The sequence below is a fragment of the Epinephelus moara genome, chromosome 9 (genome assembly GCF_006386435.1).
Source record: "Epinephelus moara isolate mb chromosome 9, YSFRI_EMoa_1.0, whole genome shotgun sequence".
NCBI classification, from domain to species: Eukaryota; Metazoa; Chordata; class Actinopteri; order Perciformes; family Serranidae; genus Epinephelus; species Epinephelus moara.
In genome coordinates this window covers 37,330,015-37,357,863 of record NC_065514.1, presented here as the reverse complement: position 1 = coordinate 37,357,863, position 27,849 = coordinate 37,330,015, and the positions used below count along the sequence as shown (strand labels likewise).

Genomic DNA, 27,849 nt, shown 5'->3' with positions numbered 1-27,849 from the left:
AACCTTGCGGAACTCCAAAACAAACTTTGGTACGATTCATTATGAACGTCAACAAACTGAAAACGATCAGATAAATAAGATTTAAACCAGCTTAGTGCAGAACCTTTTAGGCCAATTAAGTGAATGAGTGTGAATGAGTGGAGTCAGCTGTCAGTCAGTGGTGGGCAAAGGGGGAGGGTGGCACACATACACATGGGGAAATAGGGCCCAGGTTGAAAAATACCAAAGTTGTCCTTTAAATGAAGTTAATTTGTTAACTTAGGTTTGGGAGCAGGGCCATGCCTCAACCACACCCCTGATTACCTGTCAAGCCTACTTATACCTGGTCAACCCATGCTGCTCTGTTTGTCTTAGATTTCTCGAGAACAGACCGCACTTCACATCTGAATGCATTATCAAACTTTGACAACACTGAAACTTAGGTTCAAAAGAAAGATGGATCCTGAATTACAAATCAACCCACCTGATTCAGAAGATGACTTGTATGATGATCTGTTCGAAATAGATTATCCTCCAGCCATGACAGAACAAGCATATCACAGCCAAGCCTCTCAGCGGAGCTGCCCACGCTCAGTGATAACCGTGCCGAGGTCAAGCCAGCATCTCCAGCCAGTGTCGCCAAACGAGATCTCTCCAACTCCCGATCGATCTCCGGGCTACTCTCCTCCGTCCATGAGGGCCAAACATGGTGACCCACAGAGACGAAGGAGCCAGCACCAACGCCGGCAACACCAGCAATCTAACTCCAGTACAGCCCTTGGCTATCCACCCTGGCGCACTTGTGACACGCACTCCTCTTTAATGCAGCCGCAACAACAACAAAGCAACTTTGTTCAAGCTATACACAGCTTCCATTAGAACTCCAGCAGCAACAATCTCCGAGCCACCCGCACTTCCGGCCACCACACCAGAGCTAATCACCGCCAGTGTCATCTCGAATGACGTCACCAGGCTTCTGCTGCCTCCAGGGCTACAACCTGCATCATTAGCCTTCCCACAGTGGGGGCCAGGTTGTATTACCTTCTGTGCTTGGTCCCTCTGTGTCTGACATTTCTCAAATAATCTCAGCTTTCTTCTCATCCCCTGTGTTCGCAGGCTTCACAAAATCCCTGTGCACATACATCCTTTCATCCCATCATTCCTTTCCTCCACCCTTTCTTCAGCCGCATACAGTAACACGGCTCTTGCTCCTTCCTTTTCCATCATAGCCAACACCGCAGCACAAGAGCCCCATCCAATTTCTTACTGGCGATTCTCGGCCACCTCAGTTGTTCCATTAACATAATTCCACAAGCCACATCATTCCTGTCAAATCTTTTAACTAAAGCCGCAGCCATCCCCTCTCTCCATGATAAAGTTGTTTTGGATGATGCATGTAAAATGGAAATGCGTTTGTGGCAACATTTCCTTTCTTCTTGGAACTGCATTTTCTTTCTGCTCTGATGATTTCATAGTAATTTTTAGTAAGTGTCAAAGATGATGTAAAAACACTGAGTACAGCGGACAAGCTTCAAATGTTACATGTTGACATCTCAGCCTACCGCTGATCACAATCAGTTGCCTGTTTTTTCTTGTTTTGTTTATACTTTATTAATCACCCTGAGGGGAAATTCAATTTTTTCACAATTTTTTTGTCATTAACACAGGTCCGAAAGACACACACATGCACAAACAGGACCTATACATGCACAAAATGGAGAGATGTCGGACTGAGGGGGCTGCCTTGGTCAGGTGCCCCGAGCAGTTGGGGGGTTCGGTGCCTTGCTCAGGGGCACCTCGGCAGTGCCCAGGAGGTGAATTGGCACCTCTCCAGCCACCAGCTCCATATTTGGTCCAGACGGGGACTTGAACAGGGGACCCTCCGGTTCCCAACCCAGGTCCCTATGGACTGAGCTACTGCCGCCCCGTTTTAGCAATGATATTAATAAAAATAACAAAGTTTGGTGTTGTGGACCTTCAGATCTTTCTATATAATGATGAAAACTCTGTCTGTGGGTGTGTGGGTGTGTCTGTTCCACGTTTTTTTCCTCGCTGACTTGGTCAATCCATGTGAAATTTGGCACAGTGGTAGAAGCAATATTACATTAATTGGCCAAAGGGGGCCGCTATAGCAACTGATTGAAATTGCAAACTTTGAATGGGCATATATCATGCCCCGTATGTCGTAGAGACATGAAACTTTGCACAGAGATGCCTCTCTTCACGAGGAACAAATTTGTCTCAAGAACCCATAACTTCCAGTTATATAGATTGTCCGCCATTTTGAATTTTTTGAAAAACACTTCAAATCGATCTCTTCCTAGGAAGTTTGACTGATCTGCATGAAACTCGGTGAACATAATCTAGGGACCAATATCTAAAGTTCCCTCTTGGCAAAAGTTGGAAAACTTACTAATACTGAGCTTCTATAAGGCAATAAATATTGCGGAGGGCGTGGCTCATCACATAAAGGTGTATAACATCTCAAGGGTTTCACCGATCACCACGCAACTTTGTAGGCATATGACCACACATATTCTGAGGGGATCCCTCCATTATTGACCCAATCAAACAAAATGGGGGCGCTAGACAGCTAATTTCTTATCTAGGCCTAACCGCCATGTAAGTGACCCACAGTGTGCGGAGGTTGCCAGATGCGGGCGCTGTAACCTGTGTCATAATACCTGGGCGAAGTGCCCGGAAGCTTTATGTACCTCCTTACCTCTTTTCCTCTTTCGGCTCCTTGCAGTAATGGTGATCCTCCAGAAAAGCTGTGAGTTGACATTTATTTGTGCCTTTGTTGAAATTTGTCTTTGTTGTTTTATTGTTTGTTAAATCTCCTGGTTAATTGGTGTTTAATTTTGTGTCGGGTAGCGATAGTGCCCGAAATGGCAGATTGACAGGAGGAAAAGAGGACGCTAGATAAAGTTTGCACCCTTGGTGAGCAGAGCGAGGTGCGTTCATGATTTTAACTCTTGATAAATGTATTATTAAAATAATTAAATAATGTTTGTAAAGTGACCGATTTGTTTAGCTGCATGATGAATTGATGCATGATGAACAGGATTTAATTGACTGTATTCGTCTTTTTAGTTTCACGGTGTAAATGGTGAGGACGGAGAATAAAAATCCATTGTTGCACCCGTAAAGGAGACTCTCTGCGTGTTTCATAAAGCCAAGGGCAGCTACACGCCATATCAATTTTTACTAAACTTGGTAGATATGTAGAACAGGACGCCTCAAGGTGACTGGAGAAATTTAACTCTAATTGGCAACTGGGCGGCACTATAGCAACAGAAAAATGCTTAAAAAATGCTAAAATAATTTTCTAATTAATCTAATAATCTAATTTTTGGTATGACTAAGTCATAGAATGGTATGCTGTACATAATCACGGAAACTGTCAGTGTGTCATTCTGTCAGTCAGTCAATCATTCTACCAGTGCGCCCCACTTTTAAGTCAATTCAACATATAAACACTTTAACTATCTGCCTTTCAATGTACTACCTCAACTACTAATGTACAGTTTTAGCCCATTGTGACGGCCCCTGCTTGCCTGCGTGGGTTGGTTCAGCGGGTTGACATGCTGTTGTGATGATGTAATTGGTGACGTGTTCTGTTGTCTTTCTACCGAGGTCATCAGCTGATTAATTATCTGGATCACGAGCACCTGGCGTGGACAGATATAAACAGTGCTCTCTGACTCCATGCTCTCTCTCTCTCTCTCTCTCTCTCCCGACTCTTCACCAGCGCCCGTACTTTTGTTTGGCTTTTCCATTTATTTTAGGTTATCTCATTCTCCACAACACCACACCTCACATGCTCTACACATCCACATGTACACTACTGATCACACTGACTAACACACCCCATACCTGCATTATGTTTATTTACGTTGCATTACTTAAATAAATATACTTTTGTATTTGAGTTTGCGCTGTGTCTCTCCGTTTTTGTCATTGCCTGTGAGCCGGGTTATGACAAAATGGGGGCTCATCTCGGTTATGCGCAATTTGGTTACATGTGAGTAGATTTGGTTTAGATACATTTGTAGTTTTCTAATGTTTGGTTTCTAGTTGCGCGTTTGGTTTTGGTTTGGGTTTTGGGTTAGGATTGTGTTAGTAAACTGCCCAGATAGCACACATACATCTGGCCGACGTTCGCCCGATGTATCAAGTTTAGATCGTTAAGACGTAGCAGGGAGAGCGTTTGCTCATTGCCAAGACGTCGCTGAGATGTCGGCCTTTAATCGAAAATGACCACCACGCGACGTTCAAACGATCAATAAAAGAAGCTGCGCTCAGTGGGCGCTCCTTCATTAATATTCATATGCTTCGTTAACTAGCCTATGACCTTTATTCATTTAGGTCGGACCTTACAAACTACAAATATTTTACCATTCGCTGTGAGAAATTAATGTTCACATTAAAAAACATCAAAAATAGCTGACTGTTACCCTATTTCGTGTGTAAGTGTGCGCAATGAAGAGCCAAAAGTCAATTTGACAAACTTTATTTTCAAATTTCCACAAACAATATCTGAGGGCCAGTCCGCTTCTCCTGGCAGCCTGCAAGACACAGAAAAGACGATGAGCACGTAACTTCAAGAAACAAATCCAAACTTCACCACTGTATTTTTTTTAGCATTTCAGCTGTCTTTTAGCCAGATTGAAGGCTTTGGGTCCGTCACTCTGCTTAATTTAGTGTTGAAACGGGATCCGGCGTTAACTCCGTTAACTGTTAACAGCAGCTCAACAATCAGTCCTTAATGTCGGAAAAACAGTGGTTTCAAAGCTGCGCTATTACCTGTAGCCACCGGGTCAGTTTGCTTTGCAGGGGAGGAGACCTCGACTGATATATTGCCCATAAAATCACATTAACAACATACCGAAGGCATCCTTAAACTTCACTATTTGACCTCTGCGCTCCCCTCCGCTTCTCTCACCCACAGTTGAGCACCCGTTCTGGGATACACAGTGTTGGCCCGCCCGGCCTGACCTCCGCGCTCCTCTCCGCTCCTCTCAACCACACTTGAGCATCCGTCCAGGCCACCGACGTAAGGCCGGAGGGCCGCGGAGATCAGGCCGGGCGGGATCATAGGTGAGTGGATCCCAAGTCTCGAGCCCTGCCCAGGACCACGGGTGGCAGCTCCGGGCACTTCCACTTTAACCCAAAACGAGTGCTCACGATAACCATATGAGCAGATAACGTCAGCTAGGGAAAATAACATGAAAACACCACAGTTGTAGCCTGTTAGCTAACATGAGCTAAACTAGCTAACAGCAAACGAAAGATAACGTTAGCTGGTGGGGACATGTGCTATACACCCAGTCGCGCCTTGCCACTCACCAGGAACCTCTTTTAACGGTGACATAATAAACAACATAGTTATTTTCTGCCAATTTATTCCAGTTAGCTTACCTGAAACCAACTGATGAGATGCTGTGTCCTGCGAGCTCAGTTCCAAACAAAAACTGCGGAGATGAAATTCCGCCTTCTGTGGCGACTTCCGTATGTGGGCAGGTATATTCTACAGCACTGGCCCAACCCAAAGCCAACGGAACAGAGACGTTTGCTGAGCTGGGACAAAAGAGTATTAAATTTATAAATATCTGCCAATGCGGCCGACGCTTGTCAGACGTTATAAATTCAAGGCCGATGTGTTGTCCTCAGGCCGACATCGGCCAGATGTATGTGTGCTATCTGGGTGTGCTCTAGTATTTTGTAAACGTGCATGTGATTTGGCTGGGCTGAAGGAGTTTCCCTTCAGGTTTTTGTAATTTGGCTCTCATTGCCGGCCGTGGCACAAATTTGTTGCTCGGTTACGAGCATTTGTACAACTTGGAGAAGAGTTAACAGTGCGTTTGGCTGACTGATCAGGGTGAGTATGGTGTTTGATGTGGAGGCTTTTTGTGTATTTTTGTGTTGACACAGGAGTTTGTGTGCGCTTACCTCGGGCTTGGCGAGGGAGAGTTTGTATCCGAGGGCCAGTCTCTTTGTTTATGATGGTGTCAGGTGGCCAGGTGGCAGGGGTAGTTCCTCAGCGTGTGTGGGCGTTAGTGACGGTGCGGGGTTCCCCTTGTAGGCTTAGCGGCGTTCCCCTTTGGATGCGTTGTGTGGGGTTAGTGATGTGGTGACATAGCGGCTGAAGCTTTTGTCTTGGGAGCATGGCTGTGGCTTCGAGAGGGTTGCTAGCTTGCTAGTCGCTCCCCCGAGCCAGCGGTCTCTAGTGTGTAAATACCCACCGCTGCTCGCTGCATGAAGACTAGGGGGGAGCTTGGTTAGGCGGGTTGATCATTAGATAGCGGGGAATCTCCAAACGAGGATCCTCTTTGTGCGCACGGGGATACTTCACTGTCTTCCTGAGCCTGTCCGGGTGTAAAGTTGTCTTGTTTTTTTTTTTTTTTGTCTGGCCCTAGAGGTAAGTGGAAATGGCTGAATTCGATGCGTTTGTTGCGGCTCCATCAGAGGAGGCATTGGAGAGATGTACAAAAGAGCAGTTAATTAAACTGGCTGATCATTATTCGGTGGACGTGGGGGATAGGAAACTTAAAGGGGAGATTAAAGTGGCTTTGAAAGTAAAGCTCGTGGAGCTGGGAATTTTTAGATCTGTTCCTGTGTCTTTGGCGCCACCTGCTGTTTCCACGCCTGTCCAGGCACAGGGGCTGACTTTTGAACAGCAAAAGGAGCTTCTCTTGCTACAGATGGAACATGATAATATTAAGTTTGAGATGGAAGCTAAAAAACATTTGAGCTGGAGGTGATCCGCCAGCAAACAGAAAAAGTGAAGCTGGAGCTGGGTTATCGTCAGTCTCTGGGTAAGGCTGTGTCAGCAGATGAGTATGTGCTGCTCCATAAGGGCGGTTTCAGAGATCGCACACCCAGCCGTGATGATGTTGGCTGGGGTGGGAGCAGTCGCGGTGCTGCTGCGGCTGACCAGAGGCGTTCTGGGAAGCCTGGTTCATTTCAATTTGAACTTAACTCACCAAACAGTTTTGACAGCAGTGAAAGGTGTTTCTGAGCTGGTTTCTGATGTGGTTTCTCCTGTCTGTGATACGGATGTTTTGGAGGCATATGCTCCTTTCATTAGGAGTGGGTTTGTGTCACTGGTGGGTAGCAATGTTAAAGTCCCGGTTACCATCTTGAGAGACACGGGGGCCTTTGACTCCTTTATGGTTGAGTCAGTGCTGCCTTTGTCCACCGAGACTGACAGCGGTGACTTTGTCCTCAGTCGCAGGATCGGAATGGCTGTTTTACCCGTTCCTTTACATAACATGGTGCTTGATTGTGAGCTGGTGCAGGGTGAGGTAGCTGTGGGGGTGTGGCCGGCGTTGCCTATTGAGGGGGTTCATTTTATCTTGGGCAACGGTCTGGCTGGTAAGAGAGTTTGGGCTGACATCCCTCCCTCACTTGTTGTTACCCCCTGTCCGGTTGTTGATGTGTCTGATGTGAGCTCCAGTGAGGTGGCTGATGCACTGCCAGCCTGTGTGGTTACGGGTGCAATGCTGAGCCGGAGTTATCTGATGGGAAGCTTGGTGACGCTGATTTCGAGGCTCCGTCTTTGTTCGATTTTCCACTGTCTGCGCCACAAGCTGAGTTGTTGCAGGAGCAGTCAGATGATTCCTCTCTTAAAGAAGTATCTGACCATGTTCTGCCGGCTGCGGAGATAAACAGTGCAGCCGGTGGCTACTTTTTGCAGGATGGACTGTTATTTCGGAAATGGGCTGCTGTGGGTGGTGATTGTGTGGGGGATGCTGTTGTTCAGTTCAGTAAATTTCGTCCCCTTGTCCTGAAAGTTGCCCATGAAGAGAGTGGACACTTTGGGGTCAGGAAAACGTATCTGAACATCCTGAAACATTTCTTTTGGCCGCATGTAAAAAGAGATGTTGCAGCGTACATGTTCAAGAGACTCTGAGGTGAGAGCGGACTTGAGATCATGCAGTGTGCATGAGCATATCAGCCCCTCCCTCCCCCTCCCCTCCCCTCTGAGTTTACTGTGTAATTATTTGGGTGGCAGGTACTGCGTTTGTGCTAAAAACGTCAACTCCATCTTACAGTTGGATACCCAGTGTCGTTTTTGCAATATGCTTGCTCCTATTATCAACACAGCAGCGACTAACAACCAACAGCAAAAACAACTCTTTCTCCAGGCAAGGCAACCCGACCCCGACTATCAGCGGTGCTGCGCTGACAGCACATCGCCTAGCAGCTCATAGCCGGCTGTCACCCCGATGCGGCATCACAACGGCGGTAGCCGGGGGGCTAACACCACCAGCGGCCCTCAGCAGGGTCGCGCCGACTGCTATTAGCCCAACAGCTGAGAGGTCCACACTAACACCGCCAGCGCTAACCGGGGGGCTAACACCACCAGCGGCCCTCAGAGGGGTCGCACCGACGGCTATTAGCCCAGCAGCTGAAAGGTCCACACTAACACCACTAGCGCTAACCGGGGAGCTAACACCACCAGCGGCCGACAGTGGGGTCGCGCCGACGTCTATTAGCCCAGCAGCTGAGAGGTCCACGCTAACACCGCCAGCGCTAACCGGGGGCTAACACCACTAGCGGCCCACAGCGGGGTCGCGCCGACGGCTATCAGCCCAGCAGCTGAGAGGTCCACGCTAACACCACCAGCGCTAACCGGGGGCTAACACCACCAGCGGCCCTCAGCGGGGTCGCGCCGACGGCTACAAGCCTAGCAGCTGAGAGGTCCACGCTAACACCGCCAGCGCTAACCAGGGGGCTAACACCACCAGCGGCCCTCGGCGGGATCGCGCTGACGGCTATTAGCCTAGCAGTTGAGAGGTCCACGCTAACACCACCAGCGCTAACCGGGGGGCTAATACCACCAGCGACCCAGCAGCTGGGGACTGGTGGCGGTGCCCACCATCCCGACACCGACACCGTCACCTCAGCAGCGGCTCACCTGCAACACCCGGGCACCATCACCTCAGCAGCGGCTCACCTGCGACACCCGGGCACCATCACCTCAGCAGTGGCTCACCTGCGACACCCGGGCACCATCACCTCAGCAGCGGCCAACCCAGCGGAGCCGCGCCGAGGGCAAACAGCCCAGCAGCTGGGGGTTGACCGCGGCATCCACCATCCAGACAACGTCACCTCAGCAGCGGCTCACCTGTTACACCCGGGCACCGTCAGGGCAGTTACGGCTCAACCAGTGGGGCCGTGCCGAGGGCTAGCAGCCCAGCAGCTCAACAAGGTAAAACTCAGAAACCCCATTTACAGAACACATCGAGCAACAAAACTCTTTCAGACACTCAACCAAGCTAAAACTGTCTGGGATCCATGATGCAAAGCAAAAGGACTGTTCTGTGGTCATTTAAATATTCGCAGTATGGTCAATAAGCGTGAACAGCTGGAAGATCTACTCATGCACTCTAACATTGACTGTTTGGGTCTAACTGAAACCTGGCTTAAGCCACTATCCCCTGAAGCTGTAGTGAACATGCTAGGCTATAATGTTTTCAGAAACGATTGAGTAAAAGGGAAAGGTGGTGGGGCCTTGTTATATGTTAAGAACACATTGGACTGTAAACTGATCAAATGGCCAAATGAGATTCAGGCTGAGTGTGTTGGAGTAAACATTACTCTATCCACAAAGATGTCTTTCATTTTGATCTGTCTATACCGCCATCCCTCTGCTAAAGTAGAGTTCTATGAACAATTATAAACAATCTTAAACACCTGCAATTCAAATAAGGAAGTTATCATTATGGGGGACCTGAATGTAAACTGGGATGATAAAAGGGCAGGAAAAATCTTAAACAAACTACAGACCATTTTAACCTCTCTCAACTAATAGATCAACCTACAAGGGTCACTAGTCACTCTAATACTAGAATAGATCTTCTGTTCACCAACAGAGTAGAAAGGATAAAAAAAAACCTATAATATTTTAACTGGCATGTCAGATCACAATATAATGTTTTTTTCCGGAAAACTTTCTAAAAAACGCTTAAACAGACCTCATAGGCCCCAATCTTTTACTAATTTTATTCCCAGGAATCTTCAACAAAATCTTGTGGCAGCCTTAAAGCGGCTTGAGTGGAGTGAAATCTTTTTTTGTCATTGAGTCTGGCTGCTCTGTCTTTCTGTCCAAAATCAGTGAAGTGATGGAAACTTTCACAAGAAGAGGGAACAACAGAAAAGGGCAGAAGGTAACCCTACCATGGATAGATGATCATTGCAGAAACTTAATGAGAAAAAGAGACCAACTTCTCAAAAAGTCACTAAAATCAGGGTTAACTACAGACAGGCAAAAATTCTCTCATGCAAGAAATGTAGTAACCCAAACCCTAAGAAAGACCAAAGCTAATTTTTATATAAACATAATAGAGAGTAATAAAGGTAATGGAAAAAAAGTTTGGGATTGTATCAATAAACTCACAGGCAGACTCAACAACAAAACCAACAATAACCTTGAATTGAGAATTAATGATGCTCTGGTGAAAGATCCCCTCACCCTTGCTAAAAACACTAAATGCACATTTCATGCACATTTCATAAGCTCCGTCACTGAAATTACGCAACTATTTATACCCTCTAAGTACACACCATTTCCTATCAAAAATGACCTCCATATCTTCAATCTGGAGGAAATCACTGAAGCTGAGGTGGGAAAGATAATTAGATCTCTCAATTCTTCAAAAGCCAAAGATGCCTATGGGCTGGATATCAGCTTTCTAAAATCAAATGTTGACCACCTGGCAAAACCACTTACACATTTGGTTAACCTGTTAACCAGTTAACGCACCGTTCCATCACAGTGGAAGGTTGCCATGGTTACACCTATCTTTAAATCTGGTTCCAAAACTGATATGACAAATTACAGACCCATAAACATTCTCCCAATTATATCTAAGGTGGCTGAGAAGTGGATGGTCAGCCTAATTACCAAACAACTGGATAAGGGACATACCCCCCGCATCATATGCAATTTGGCTTTCGAGCCCTGCACTCCACCGAAACGGCCACCTGTATGCTTACTGAAAAAGTGAGGTACCTTTTGGATGGCAGTCCCTGTGCCATGGCAGTGTTTCTGGACCTGAAAAAGGCCTTTGACACGGTGGATCACCAGGTCCTCCTGTCTAAATCATCTCACTTTAATTTCTCTCCAGAGGCTATTCAGTGGTTCAGATCTTACCTGTCAGACAGAAAACAATGTGTCTGCATCAACAATGTTAAATCTCCCTATCTCAGTTGCTCTGTTGGGGTTCCGCAGGGTTCCATACTTGGGCCAATATTGTTCTCTTTATATATTAACGATCTACCTGATGTATGTAATAATGTCCATTTCCAGATGCATGCAGATGATGCCGTTATCCTCACTCACGGTAAAAGCTATAGTGAGGTGTCCAAGACTCTAACATCTGTCATGTCCAACATTCAAGAATGGCTCACTGCCTCATGTCTACATTTAAATACTCAAAAAACGGTCTGTATGGCTTTTTCTAAAAGACCTGTTGATCTGCAGAATTCCAACGTGTTTCTGAGAGGGGAGGAACTCAGTTTGGTGATAGAGTTTAAGTATCTTGGAGTTACTTTAGACCCAACTCTAACCTACAAAAAACATGTGAAAAAAGTAATCAGAACAGCTAAACTCAATCTGAGCAACTTCAGACAAATAAGATCTTGTTTAACTGAAGAAGCAGCAAAAATATTCATGCACTCTATGGTATTTTCACATATTGAGTACTGCTCCATAATCTGGTCACTGACAGGTAAAACAATACTCGAACCTATTGAGTCTCTCTATAAAAAAAACTGAAAACTTTTGACAAAAAATCTTTCTCCTATCATCATTGTGATATTCTAACACGCCATAATCTACTGAGTTTTGACAATCTCATTACTGTCAAACGTGCATGTTGTGTGTATAAGATCTTGAACGGACTTGCACCCCCACTCTTGAGTCAGTTTTTTAAACGTAAATCCACCAACAGTACCAACACTAGAGCAACTACAAGAGGAGACTGTGAAATCCCATTTAGGCGCACTTCCTTCTCACAGACTGCTCTATCAGTCAGAGGCAGCAAAATCTGGAACAGCCTGCCAACCTCCATGAGAGACTGCTCTACCTTTCTAATCTTTAAAAGGCATTTGAAAGACTGGCTCAAGGCAAATCAGACTTGTAATCACTGTTAACTGACTGTATATAGCCCCCCATGTCACTGCACATGACCCCCCCTGGACATGTGCAGTGACATGGGTAAATCTGCACCTCATGATAAACACCACAGCACTTTACAAATGTACCACCTTCTCAATCCATCTTAGCACACTCCAACAAGAAATCCTGTTCTGGTCTCTGCATTGTTGCATCTTCATTCCATCTATCCACCTTTTGACAGCTCATTTCTCCCATTCCCATCCCACTCAAATTCAACTTAAACTTAACCTTTACAGTGAAAGCTGTTGTGAGCACTGCAGCACTTATATGAGCACTGCAGCACTTTATTACCTTACTAACTATATTCATATGATACATTATGTCAGTGATCATCTGTATTATATTGCACTGTATGTATTGGTTTTGTTGTGTTTCTCAATCCATCTTAGCACAACTCCAACAAGAAATCCTGTTTCTGGTCCTTGCATTGCTGCACCTCCATCCCATTTATCCACCCCTGACAGTTTCATCTCTCCCAATTTAACTTATTGTAATTAAATTAAATTTTGACTTTTACTGTGACTACTTTTAGCACTTTATAACTTCATATATCATATACACTATGCCAGTGACTCATGGACTTGCATCGTTTCATCTATTCACTATCCATAGCCTCTCGATCAACTATTTTGCACTGTATCACATTGCACTGTACGTATTGGTTTTTCGTTGTGAGTTATTGTCTATCTGTTTGTTATTTGTTTTACATATTATGACTTATGTGTTCCTGTTTTTGTTTGCTATTTGTTGTTTTATATATTTTGACTTTTGTGTCCCTGTACCATCATGCCGGAGGACTGCAGTTGAAAATTAGCCTTTGGCTAACACCGGCACATTTACAGCAATGTTCATTAATGTGCACTGTCCTCTAAATAAAAAAATAAAATTTTGTTACATTTAGAGGCAGCTTGATATGGTTGTTACAGCCTGTTCGATAAACTTGTGTTTAGTTATGTTTCACAGTTAACCCATATCACCAAGAAATGCTAAATATAAAGGTTTGTGGCATTTACCTCATTCCTGTACACTATAATTCTGGTTAAATCAGCTATTTCTGGCATAATTATTCCGTAACTTTATGTCTGGAAGCAGGACAGAGTAATAATAATACTTTGGTGTTTACTGAGTGCAGATAATTGATGCATATTCTGTAGTGTTATTTTGGTGACAGTTCATGCATCCAGTTTAGTGCTATTTTGTGTTATTAACATGTAACTTTGAATGAGAAACTTTCCAACCTTAGAGTGTGCCACCTGTAGTGCATAAGACCATAAAGGCATTTCTTTCCAGTTAAAATATGTTATATTTGCCTTAATAGAGTATATGCAGACCATTACTTACCTTGAATTTGCTGTCTTATTTCCATGGTCAGTTGCAGTATGTAATGTTATGATTACATTTAAGGTGTAACCTGATTAGTTTCTGTGGATCTTGCATATGTTGTTTCCTGTAGACCACACACACTCGCCCAGCCTCTTAATAAACTGGTAAAAGGAAGTTCTGCCTCCTCTGTGTCTGATCAACACCCCTTGGCGACGGCCATCACACCTGAACCACTTAGTCTCACCTACAGTACATTAAAACCTGTCGTGTGCCAATGAATGGGCAAGCCGAATCAGCATGTAAAGTCTGCTCCTCTGCAACTCATCCCTGCCGTAAGTGAACCATTTGAGTGTTCGATTGTGGACTGTGTCAGTCCGTTGCCACCTGCTAAATCTGAAGAGGGGCTCCCCTGGCTGATGCTGGCTGCGCGGAAAGCTGTACAAGAGAGCACTGGTTTCAGCCCAAACGAGCTGGTTTTCGGGCATGTGGTGAGAGGCCCTTTGGCTGTGCTAAAAGATAACTGGGTGGAGGCTGAACCACCGAAAAACCTGGTTGGGTTTAACGGGTTTCAACATCGCTTGTTTTTAGCTGGTGGTATGGCATGCAATAGGTTGCAGTTGTCTCAGAGTAAGTTGAAGAAACTTCATGATCGCCAGGGGTTCAGTCCTGGAGACCGGGTTTTGGCATTGGTGCCTGTTGTGGGGTTGCTCTTTCAGGCCAAGTGCACTGGTCCGTGTGCTGTCGCCGAGAGGCTTTTGGACTTGAGTTGTTTCATTGCGATGCCGGGTCGGAGAGAGTCTAGACAGCTGTGTCATGTTGGTCTTTTGGAGCCATGTTGCGGCCGTGATTGTGAGTCCTGTCGGGCTGGTGGTAGGGCATGCCCGGCCTCTGTGCATCCGGCTCTGTTTGCCAGTTCAGTGGCTGGTACACATGAGGATGGGCTGCCTGAGCCTGGTGAAAGTGTGCTGTGTGGTTGCTTAAAAGATTCAGAGTCTTTGCGTAGCTTGGACAGGCTGCTTGCTCATTTGCCTGACTCCGAGCGTGCTGAGCTGTCTCACTTGTTTCCTTGTCTGGTTGGTGTGACGGCCCCTGCTTGCCTGCGTGGGTTGGTTCAGCGGGTTGACATGCTGTTGTGATGATGTAATTGGTGACATGTGTTCTGTTGTCTTTCTACTGAGGTCATCAGCTGATTAATTATCTGGATCATGAGCACCTGGGCCCGGTGCATGGACAGATATAAACAGTGCTCTCTGACTCCGTGCTCTCTCTCTCTCTCTCTCTCTCTCCCGACTCTTCGCCAGCGCCCGTACTTTTGTTTGGCTTTTCATTTATTTTAGGTTATCTCCACAACACCACACCTCGCATGCTCCACACATCCACATGTACACTACTGATCACACTGACTAACACACCCCATACCTGCATTATGTTTATTTACGTTGCATTACTTAAATAAATATACTTTTGTATTTGAGTTTGTGCTGTGTCTCTCCATTTTTGTCATTGCCTGTGAGCCGGGTTATGACACCCACTAAGTATCCCAGTATTGGCAATGGTACTACTGTACTTTCAATAAAGCAATCGTACTATCAAATTCACAAAAACTCTGTCTGAATACATTGCTCTTCTTAATGGGTTCAGTTGACTATTTAATCTGCAATTTCCTATGACTTGTACCCACCATGTGAAACTGTACGTGGGCAACTGTGCACTCAATGGGTATGGACTAGTTTATGTTAACTTGCTGTATAGCCCCAATTACCAACTCCAGCCTGACTTAACACCACCAGGCATATACATACATATATATATATATATATATATGTATGTATATATATATATATATATATACACATGTATATGTATGTATATATATATATATATATATATATACACATGTATATGTATATATGATGCTAAGATGAATAGGCACATGGCCCTATACATGAGCAAGCCCAGATAGAATTGATAGTAATACCAGGGGAGCCAAGCACCAGCTACTGGTTGATAGAACAGTCACCCAAGACTGCAAGACCAGACAGACCAACCTGTGAAGCACCTGGATTGACTACAAGAAAGCCTACGACTCAATGCCACACACATGGATACTGGAATGCTTGGAAATGTACAACATCAACAGGACACTAAGAGCCTTCATCAAGAACTCAATAGGGCTGTGAACTTAATGGGGCTGTGAAAAACGACTCTGGAGACCAACTCAACTCAAGTTACCAAGGTAATGCCCTGTCCCCGCTATTGTTCTGCATAGGCCTGAATCCCCTCAGCCAACTCATCACAAAGAGTGGCTACGGATACTGGTTACGAAGTGGAGCAACCATCCGTCACCTTCTCTACATGGATGACATCAAGCTGTATGCCAGGAGTGAGCGAACATCAACTTACTGATCTACCTCACCATGATCTACAGCAACAATATCGGAATGTGTGGTAAGTGTCGAATGGTGTCCAAGACAGAGAAGACGATCAGAACCGGAGGGATTGAACTACCAGAGGGCAGCATTGTAGTTGTTCAGGACAGCTAAAAATACCTTGGGGTCATGCAGGCAAATGGGAACCATGAGGAGGCCGCAAGAAAGTCAGCCACAGCCGAATACCTACAAAGAGTAAGGCAGGTCCTGAAAAGTGATCTGAATGGAAAGAACAAGGCCCGAGCCATCAACACATACACATCAGATTCCCCGCTGGTATAATAAGCTGGCCAAATGAGGAGATAGAGGCCACTGATATCAAGACAAGGAAGCTTCTCACAATGGAGGGAGGGTTTCATCCCCAGTCCAGCACTCTGAGACTGTAAACACAAGCGTAACGAGGGGGGCAGAGGACTGGTGAGCATCAGAGCCACTGTCCAGGACAAAACAACCAAGATCCAGGAATACGCCAGGAAGATGGCCCCCAAAGATAAGTGAATACATCAGGCAGCAGAAACCAGATTCTGCAGGAGCCGACAAACTGGTGATGGCTAACCAACCTGACATTCAATACGTTTACATGACACTTGAAACAAAACGAATTATTGCCTTAATCCGACTATAACTGGACAACTGAAGTGCATGTAAACGCGTTACTCCGACTAATATCGGAGTTCTCCAACTCGATTAAGACACCCAGATAATGCGATTGGAATTCGATTTTCTCCGGCGTGTATACGCCGTAATCGGAGTTAAACTAGACAATGCATGTACGCATGCTCCACAACCCCCGCACTGGCGTATGACCCCGGAACAGACAAGACATGCTATTGTTGTAGCCCTCCAACAGCATACGGCGTTCTTGTCTGCCTCTCGAAATCACCATGACCACGAGGGATAGCGTGCACCTTATCTGCACAATCAGTAACGCGTACATTACGTACGAGATGAACAAAGCTGTACGATTATCCATCTTGCTGTTGTTCGAAAATGCCGGTCTGCCGCCTGACTTGAGTTGTTTATTATTAAGTGACGTGATAGGTCAACCGGAAAGGGGGGCGTATTAACCCGCTGAAACGACGCATATCGCCACCTAGTGTTGAGGAGGAGGACACGTTCCCGTCAGTAATTCGATTTTCTCAGTTGCTTGTAAACTGGGACAAGGACAGAAGTCCGATTAGATGCCAAAATCGAATTCTGAGCATAGCTCGATTAAGCTGTGCATGTAAACGTACTGAGTGTGTTGATCGACAACATACAACAGAAGAAGGCAGTGGTAACAGATGTAGCAATCCCAAGTGACAGCAACATCAGGAACAAGGAACACGAGAAGCTCTAAAAATACCAAAGGCTGAAAGAAGAGCTAGAAGAGATGTGGGAGTAAAGGCAACAGTGGTAATCGGAGCACTTGGGGCTGTGACCCCCAAACTGGGAGAGTGGCTCCAGCAGATTCCAGGTACAATATCTGAGGTCTATGTCCAGAAGAGTGCAGTCCCTGGAACAGCTAAGATACTGCACAGAACCCTCAAACTCCCAGGGGAGGACTGGAGCTTGAGGACGACACACCACCATCTGCATGGGGGGTTGATGGTGTGAATTGTCTCAAAGTGTGTCATTCACTCTTGGATTTTCATTTCTTGCTTAAATTTACTATCATGCATAGGCTTTTGGTGTTTTGCTGTTTATATCATAGACTGTAGGATAATATGGATGTAGTGTCTATTCCATCGTAGATGTTTAAAAAGATTTGAGTTTGGGTTTATCATTTGTTGCCATATTTGTTACTTAAAACACAAAAGCCGGGGACATATTAATGTTTCCTGCGACATAGCATTTAAACAGAAGAAACAACCATCTCACTAGTGCTTCAAGAAATCCCAGTGGCGGTTTCTTGTCCCTTTATTGCTCATTGTCTGGATTTTTCAATCTGTATGAAATTTGTTTTGTATCTCTTGCAGCTATGAATGCGACTGCAGTGAAACGGGATTCCAGGGTGACTACTGTGAAATCGACATCCCTGAGTGTGCTTCTGATCCCTGTCAGCATGGTGCCTCATGCTTAGAGGGAGTCAAAGGATACAGTTGTCTCTGCTGGCCAGGTACTAAAATACATGATGCACATCAAACATTCTTGTACTAACACGAGGACACACAAGGATTGTGAACAGAGCCCACTGTCAATAGAGCAATTCTAGCTGTACTTTTTTACTAAACCACAATGAGATACACAGGCTTTCCACTGAGATACTAAAAAATCATCTGACCTGCAACTAAGACACATAACAAGTGTACACAGTCTTTTTATCATGCCTCTGTGTAGGCGATAGCCATAGCGTTTTTAGGTCGTTTTTGGGAACACGATATCTTAAGAACACCTTGAGGGCACCTCTTCAAATTTGGCACAGATGATCACCTGAACTTGAACGATTAACTGATTAGATTTTGGTGGTTAAGGTCAAGGTCACTGTGGCCTTGGCTGTAAGTCAGGAATTCATATGATAATTGTGACAACATTTCACATAAATGTCTAATAAGCTATAATGATGAAGTGACCACTTTTTAATCCAAAAGGTCAAAGGTCAAATTTACTGTGACATCATAATGTTTTGCAACAGCACTTTTTTGGCCATAACGTCATATCTCAGGAACAGAAGGGGAGATATTTGGTCAGATACTGAATTGCTGACTCTAATCTTGGTAGCCCACCTTGAAACTGTGCTAATTGTACAGATTTTCTGTGCTGCTGGGGGGAAGGTTTGTGTGAAGCATCCATGTGACCTGGATGTAAACTGTAATTGTAACTTGACAGGTGTGCAGAAATATACAACCAAAAGGTGGTAATTTTAGCCATTTTGATGTTTGAATTTATGTTCTGTTATGCTCTGAGAGTTAATCAAAGGGGACACATGGAACTGCATTTATTCACTCTAACAGTACAAACTAGTGATTTGCTGAGTCTATTTAAAGCGAAAACCCTCAAAACCGCTTACAAGAAAACAATATTTTTACTTTTACTTATTATTTACAGTAATATGTTGTCCGTAAGAATCGACAAGACTTATGAGTCTGGAATCATGTTATCAGTACTGTTTGTCTTCATGCATGCTAACACACTTACAGTTATAATGTTAAGAATGTTGTTGGGAACATAAATTAGACATCACACGGAGGCACCAATTATGTAGGGAACATAAATTAGGGCGTCATATGGAGGCATCAATTATGTAGGGATCAACATTTCTAGGCGTTACACGGAGGCACCAATTATGTTGGGAACAACAATATTAGGCCTCACCAAGGGGACACCATTGATGTTGGCTATCAGAAATGATTAATAATTATTAATAATAATTAATAATTATGTTAAATAATGTGACTTAATTAACAATAAATCACCTCGTGTAGCACCATTCCCGTAAGGGGAAGAATGATAGCCAGTTAAAAATATCAGTCTCATAAAATACGCTAAACTATTCATTTGGAATTTTGATTAATAATTAAATAATAACCACAACCAAAATTAACAGTAAAGCCTGAAGGATTTCAGAGTTCTTGACGCAGCAGAGGTTGACTATTCATTCACCCTTCTGCAACATTAAACAGACAGCAGGTAATCCCAAAGAATTACATTTACTCATAAAGTAGCAAAGCAAAACCAAACACACAAATTCTAACTAAGAAACTATATACAACCTTGGTGTGTATATGTGTGTCTGTGTGAGATAGAGAGATAGAGCGAGAGAGAGAGAGAGAGAGAGAGAGAGACAAAGGCGAAGCCAGCTAACCAATGACCTAACTGCAAACAATCACAACAATAACTCAATGACAGCAAATCACATACAACAAGTTAAACAGTCTTGCTTAGCCTGTAAAGCTGTGATAAAGCTATGCCCAGTTGTTACGTTACCGATCCTTGAATGGATGGAAGAAAGAGTCGCTTTGGTGGTGTGCTGCTTTGTTAGCTGGCAGAGGAAGGCGGGAAAGAGCTGTGGTTCCAGATGCAATCTTTGTTGTGTCCTTTGTTCCAAAGGTGAAACTCCGAGGAAGCTGGTCGCTCAGGATCTTTGCAGAGTTAGACGCTGTGTGCTTACTCAATTTGGTTCTCGTTGTTGCTAGAAAGTAGTTGCAAACCTTGTGCTTGCAAATCTAACTTCTTTGGTTCAGGTTTAGAGAGTCTGTGATCAGTTGCCCCACCTTTGATGGTTCAGGGCAAGGAGCAAGGGTCTGAGCATCTGGGCTGGTCCAGGCCCAGCCGAAAATAGATGTGAGCTGCTCAGCAGCTCCCGTGTAAGAACAAGACTGTCTGAAGGGAGCAGACCTTCACAGACGCCTGTGACATCACAGAGTCACATGTCACTGTAGAAGTCCTGTCCAATCAAGTTTTGAGACTTGTGTCTCACTGAGGTGTGAGGTGGGACATCCCGGAGATGGGTGTCAAATAGCTCTCTTTGTTTGAAGAACACAGAGCATGCAGAGAAGAAAAGCCTTCACATGTCCAGTTTAGATTTTAACAAATGACAAATCATCTGTGGTCCTGTGAATCCCAACAATGTTAATACTGAACAGGTGATATTTAGTGTTTTAGCATGCTAATATTTGCTAATTAGCACTAAACCGAAAGTACAGCTGAGACTCATGGCTCATAGCTTTCATTAGTTTTGCAGGTAATTGGTCATAAACCGAAGTATTGGACAAACAAACAAATTTTTACCTAATGATGGCGCTAGATGAAAAGTCAGATGAACATTAAAGTTGACAACACATCCTGAATGGGACATAAATGTCTCTACCAAAATTCATGGTAATCCACCAAATAGTTAGTGAGATGTTTCAGTCTGGACCACAGTGGTGGACTAACTGACCTTGCCAATATGTTAGCATGGCTATAAACAAACACAGCATAATGTAACAGCTACATGATTAGAGTTATAAATTCAGTAACAAATGAATGAAAATTCTCAGATTCATCTTTTTTTATTTCAAATGTCAGAAATGGATGAACTTGTGGCTGCAATGGAAGAAAGCTACTTTGGTGATATCATTAATAGTGAGGAATTGAAGGTTTATTTTGGTACTTAGTTTATTGGTAATGTGTCCCAGCTTGCAAAATACTCTTTCTTACAGTCTGTGTCTGATCTAAGCAGACATATGTGGAACACTTCACATGTGGTACTTTCAGTTTGAATATACAAGATCAAACTACATTTTCTTTTTTCTTTTCTCTAGGTTATGAAGGACCAAACTGTGAAATTGATAAAGATGAGTGTGCCGAGCAACCCTGTGAGAATGGTGGGGAGTGTTTTGAGCGTTCAGATCCGTCTCACTGGGAGCTGGACTGGGAGCTCAGCTTTGCAGATGCAGCCGGATATATCTGCCAGTGTCAGCCAGGGTTTGCAGGCCAGTAGAAGAGGCAATCAGTTAATATCTCAGTTCTAACACCTTTTTCAATCATCTGACAATCATTTCATGTCTTTCACGTTACAGGAGAGAACTGCTCTGTCAATATTAATGAATGTGAGTCTGAACCATGCCAGAATGGAGGCACTTGTGAGGATAAGATCAGCAGCTACACCTGTACATGCTCAGTTGGATTTCTAGGTGAGTCTTGGACCTTGGTAAAAATGAACACAATTATCTGCATGTTAAATTTATGAAAGAACATTTAACATTTTCTGATATTTACCAAACAACAAAAGCTGTGAATTACACTAAAAACAAACCAAGAAAATAGATTGGAAACTATCAAATTAGTTCATAGTTAATGGACCAACGTCAGATGAGCCGACAATGACAAACTTAACACTTGTTTTACTATCTGAAAACCAGTTGATCTGCTAATGGGAAACTCATGCTGTGCAGCCAAACACAATCTCTGTGAACTTTCAAATTCTTGTGGGGATTGCAAAGGAGCCAGGGATCACTCCACAGTTATGGGATGGCCTTCTCTACCACCTCAGCTACCCCCTGTTATGTAATCACAATGCAGGAGTGTGTAGAAACACGTTACAAGTAACTCACATAAGTAAAAAGGTTGTTTTTCTAGGGAACGAGTACTTTCCTTTTTTTCCCAAATATATCTCTAATCTTTACGCAAATACATTTTAAGGGTAGGGTCTGGAGGATTTTCCAGTTGCTGTTTGTAAACACACATTCAAATTTGGCCCCTCCTATCAGGCTCAACTCTCCCGGGTGTACAGAGCCCGGAGGTACGGAAGAAGGCTTCACAGAAGAGGTTCAGGCAAGGTTCGCGCTGGTGCACGCTCGGACAAGCTCGGGCACGGCACCTGCGCTCTCTCATTGGCTGGGGAAATCTCCGCCCAGAAGCGGTCCGAGCTCACAAAAACATCAAAATACAGTTAAAGGGCAGGAGCTCTGCAAACAGAGTCACCACCACACATGAGTAGAAGCCCATAGGTGATGATTAAGCAGGATTTCATTTGTATATGTTTATATTTTGTTTTGTTTGAAAATCCTCCAGATCCCACCTTTAAGCCAGTAATCTACTTTTTACACTGCAGTATTTGCCATTTATACATTTGTTACAACTGGTAGATTAACTAATGGGTGCGTTTATAAATCCAATCTGATGCTCTTCACTTAAATGAGAGTGCTTTTGTTCAAAGAAATAGAGCATTCAATTTCTATATGAATTATTGGTTAAATCACGTTGCATTATATTCCATCAGTGCTCCAAATTCTGGTCTAGTAAGTGCCAGTGTGCGCTCATTACATTAACAGTTGTCATTACAAATTTTGCACCGTAAAGATGGAAAATATTTCCACAAACAACATTTAAGTTAAATTATGAATTGTTGTCAGAAGGGGACTGAGTGAAGGAAATAAGCCTGGATACTTCACTGCAAACCTCCTGATGTGCTCATATGACATCAGCTGATGTTGCAACGTGATCAAGGGGTTAACTTATCAGAGTCACACATACTGCAAAAGCATCTATTAAGAGACTCTGAGTCCACTGGCTGCACAATAAATGCAAACATGCAGATATATGTGCATGGTACAAAGTAGCTGGCCTGCAGTACGTTTGTTACTCATGTAATGTAACTTATGTCACATATCTCACTGGACATGCCTCACTAGCTTAGTATGCTACACATACTAACACACATGAACAGCAGCCTCCCCACTGAAAATCTGGAGTTTGTTTGACCCATCAGCCTCCTCTCCCTCCCACACACCCTTACGGACCTTCTCTCTTTATACTATGCCATCAGCTCAGAGCGCCAAAAAATGACGCCTTCTGGTGCATCTCATATCGCCACACGGGTGTTTTGGTGCATCGGTAGTGTCTGATGACGAGGGCCAGTGCCTACCTGGCACTAGGTACCAAGTGTTGTAGCGTTATTTTTTGCATTATTCACTGGCCTACACATCCTAAAAAATATTAAAATGGAAAGTAACTTGTGCTTTGAGTAATTTCATAACCAGGTACTCCTCTACTTGTACTCAAGGAGGTTTCACAAATAATAATTTTCACTTTTACTTTAGTCAATTTTTATGAGAGTAATTGTACTTTTATTTGAGTGCTGACTTTCAGTGCTCTACCCACCACTGTCACAGTGCGCCCAGTTCAAGTCCAGTTGGGGTCCTTTGTTGCTGAAATATGCAGCAAATTAAAAAGTGCCGTATTTGTTGCAAGTAGAGCATAAGGTGTGTTGTATGATTACAGTTTCTATTTTACTTTACTATTTAAGTTATTATTATTATTATCATTTTGCTTATTTATTTGTTTTCCTTTATGTTGGGATGGGAGGGCGGGTTGGGGGTATTTGATCTGTAGTTTAGTAAGTTTGGTTGACACCTTCATTGTTGCATCAGTTGTATAAATTGCACTGCTAAATGACGTTTATGTGTCACTTTTTGTGGGAAGATTAAAATAAAAATAAAAGAAGATCAGAAATAAAATGTCCAAAAAATGCTTACTGGAGCATACTAGTTTTTAAAAGACATCCAGTTAAGGTACACAGAAAAAGGAAGAGCACCAAATGTATATTAATCCACTGCTGAAAATAGTCTCAAATGCACTATTTTCGTCTGTTTGAGTGACTTTTAATAAAAACTACAATGACCAGCAGTTTTAGGAAATAAATTATTAGTTTTGTTAAATTAAATGTTTGAAATTCAATTTAATACCGTATATTTATGAGGCTTTTTAAATGTTCCTTTTGAAGACTTACATCTTCAGCTGAGAGCCACAGACAGGGCAGGGAAGTCACATGGGATTTGTTGACAATAAGAAAAATACGGGGGGAAAATATCAACATTATCCTTCCCTTCTTTTCCAGTTCATCTCTGATACCTTCCAGCAGTCTGCCACCATCATATTTAACCCTTGGTGTTGCCTTTCTCCAGGTGAGCTATGTGAAGTGAACATCGATGAATGTGAGAGTCAGCCCTGTCAGAATGGTGGCTGGTGTGAAGACGGCAGGGCATCCTACACCTGCCACTGTCCTGAGGTGGAGCCAGGTGAACTTCCTTGGGGAGGTGATCGCTGTGATGTGAAGCTCTACGGCTGTGTGGATCATGAATGCCAGAATGGAGCCACCTGCCACCCGTGGCTAGAGGATGGAGAACACGGTCACACATGCTTGTGCCCTCATGGCTTCTATGACGAGCAGTGCTCCACGAGAACAACATTCTCCTTCTCCACTCCTGGATTCATTCACATCCAAGTTCTTCTGGAAGAAAGGACCCGGAGGGAAGTTGAGCACCCTGTGCACCACGGTTTTGGGGTACAGCTACGCTTCCGGACAACTTTACCCAATATGTTGCTCTTCTACAGAGGGGATGTGGACAATAACCTCATCTTGGAGATTGTGAACGGTGGTCTTCATGCAAAAGCCTTTTCTGAGGAGTCTGAACTGGATGTAACATTTCCGGGTTTGGTTAGTGATGGAGACTGGCGGGATGCACATGTGTTTGTAAATAATGAAGGCCTGGTTTTGATTCTGAAAGGCCCTGGCTGTGACAGGGATGGATGCAGAGTTACAGATGGTGGTGCTGATGAACCACCTTTCCAGTCCACTGAAGCCTTCACTCAGGTTTATGTAGGTGGAGCACCAGAAGAACTTTTAGAGTACTCTTTAAGTGGTGCAGGCTTCACTGGATGTATGGAAGACCTGATGATCGACTCTAAGCTGATCCTACCACAAACACTTCCAGAGGATCAAGGCCATGGGCTGGGATGCAGTAAGACTGAATGGTGTAATCCTGGCCCCTGCCATGGACACGGACGCTGTGTGGACCTGTGGACCAGCTATCAGTGTGACTGCTACCGTCCCTTTCACAGTGAGAGCTGCTCTGAAGGTACGCACTTTTACCACCAGCAAGTTAGAAAAGCTTTAACCACAGTGTGAACATACTCTGTTACAAGTCAAATTTCTACATTTAAAATATTACCTAAATACAGAAGTTTTACAAGAAACAGCGCTGCCACTGCGTACACGCTCATCACACACTGTGTGTAGGGCATCAAGTGCTGAAGGGGGCATCAAAAGAACTGATCATCCTCAATAATAATAAAAATGATGACCTTTTAAATTTAACATAAAGCACAACTACAGTAGGAACCATGAGACCATTATAGGCAATATGATAAATGTAATTGCTCTGAAGGCCCAGACACACCAAACTGACTAGCAGTGACAAAAGCCAATGTTGCGTCACCTCATTTCTCTGTTTCTCGGCCAAAAAGTTGCACATGAACACAAAGCAAAGACTACAACCAATGGCCAACCAGCACCACGTTCTGCGCCTATGTGGGAGAAAATAATTCCCCACAACAGCAGATAGTGGTTGTCCATTTGACTGTTTTGATGCTAGTTAGCCAGTTAGCCCATTAACACAATCCAGTGTTGAAAGAACAGAGCATATTTACGGTGCGCCAGTGAACAATAACACAAACTATCAGGAAACATTTCTGCTAAAGAGCTCAAGCTCAATGGATAAAGTAAAATAATTTGACCTTTGTTTTGGTCTCACTGCCTCTTGACTTCAACCCTTTGTTTACTTTCCTCACTTCAGTTTCTCTTCTTCTGCGCCGATCTGAACTGACAATCTGAATGAATTCATTCATCAACTGGCTCAGTCGTCACTGTCACTGACGCTATAGCCGTTGGCAATGCCAATTCAGCATACTGAATCAGACACAAAGCAGACGGCTCTAGCATGTACTTTAAGTATCAAAAGTTAAAGTGCTCATCATAATGCAGAGTGGACCTGGTCACCGTTATATTCTTCTACAACCCACACTGCACTCTGAAGACATTGAATACAGGCGCTTGGACAGTGACTTCAGGCGTCAGACACTGATGGACACGTCGGCATGATACGTGGCTGGTCACTATTATTGTGTAATGACTTTCAGTGGGAGGCTGGTATTTGCTTCACATGTGATTGTAAAGCCAAACCCCAACCATGTGCGTTTGTTAGCTAAACGTAACCATGTGTGTTTGTTGTTGTTGAAGGTAAAAAACATCAATTTGCGGTGTTGTACTGACATAGTGCATTTATTTTAAAAGAGACTGTATGCAAACTGTACATTTTCTGTGAAAACAGAAGAACAGACAATGCATGTCATAGGCTAAAGTTGACACACGTCCCAGAACATCAACAACCAACACACCCAGGGTAACTTGCACGTCATATCTCAACGCAGAGAGTCAGTGACCAAACGTTGGTATGTGACAAGGTCGGAGACAAGATCAGTTTGTTGTCTTGTATGCCTTTGGTTTGTTAGTAAAGCATTAAGGCTCCATGTCCACCACAGTGTTTTTTCCTAGCTGAGAACGCCAGGCCCTCCTTAGGAAACACCCAGGTGGTAGTGTTTGAGATTGCTTTGGAGGCCTGGCATTTTTTCAGTTCAGACACTTTACGTCTGGGTGCTATGATCCACAGAGTATTTGCATTAGATGAGGAGAAGGCTGAAGAGAGAGAACGGACCGTGTGGGTCTGTGTGGGTTCATGCGAGGAAATAAAATGTACGTACAGTAAATGAACAGATCTCTCCTCCATTGTTGTTGCTCAGCACTTGTACATTTAAGATGAGACAGTTTTATCTTTGTGGTATATGTCCCTCCTCCACTGTGACTGAATAGCTGATGGTGACGAGCTCAGTGTTTTAACACAAAGTAGAACATTTTTTGACTCTCGGCACTCAAAAGAAAAATGTCCAACCTGCAGCGCTCAGCACAAAATTCACATCTCACACCACGTTGCGCTGGTAGTGTTTGTAGTGCAGGGTAAACACGCAGCACTCCCATTGCAAAGTATTAAAAATAGTATCAATCAATCAATCAATCAATCAATTTTATTTATAAAGCCCAGTATCACAAATCACAATTTGCCTCAGAGGGCTTTACAGCATATAACATCCCTCTGTCCTTAGGACCCTCACAGCGGATAAGGAAAAACTCCCCCCAAAAAAACCCTTTAAGGGGGAAAAAAAATGGTAGAAACCTCAGGAAGAGCAACTGAGGAGGGATCCCTCTTCAAGGACGGACAGACGTGCAATAGATGTTGTACAGAACAGATCAACATAATAAATTAACAGTAATCCGTATGACACAATGAGACAGAAAGAGAGGCAGAGACAGAGAGAAATGCAAGACAGACGGTAATGACAGTAGATTACAACAACATTAATTAAAGTAATAATATTATAGTTCTAATTACGGCTATTGTGGTACAATATGTTGAAAGTATATATTAATATCTGATTGTATACATATGTGACAATAATCATATGTGTATAATAACAGTAGAAGTATGTCTAATGATAACAGCAGCAGGAGGCATCAGGCAGGACCACGGCAGCAGTGACATGCATTACAGCAGAGTTAGCGAGATGCAGTAACAGGACATGAGTGTTAGCAAAGGAGAGAGAGAGAGAGAGAGAGAGAGAGAGAGAGAGAGA

At 43.9% G+C, this 27,849-nt stretch overlaps 1 protein-coding gene across 1 annotated transcript in view; it reads left to right on the top strand.

Annotated features, from left to right (window-relative positions):
• The window catches only part of crb2a (crumbs cell polarity complex component 2a), a 154,950-nt gene that overhangs the window by 75,930 nt on the left and 51,171 nt on the right, over positions 1–27,849 (top strand). Inside the window, exons 4-7 of the mRNA XM_050052655.1 lie at positions 17,877–18,016; positions 21,144–21,314; positions 21,402–21,515; positions 24,288–25,241. Coding sequence (XP_049908612.1) covers positions 17,877–18,016; positions 21,144–21,314; positions 21,402–21,515; positions 24,288–25,241 — 1,379 coding nt within the window. The remainder of the gene's footprint in view (positions 1–17,876; positions 18,017–21,143; positions 21,315–21,401; positions 21,516–24,287; positions 25,242–27,849) is intronic.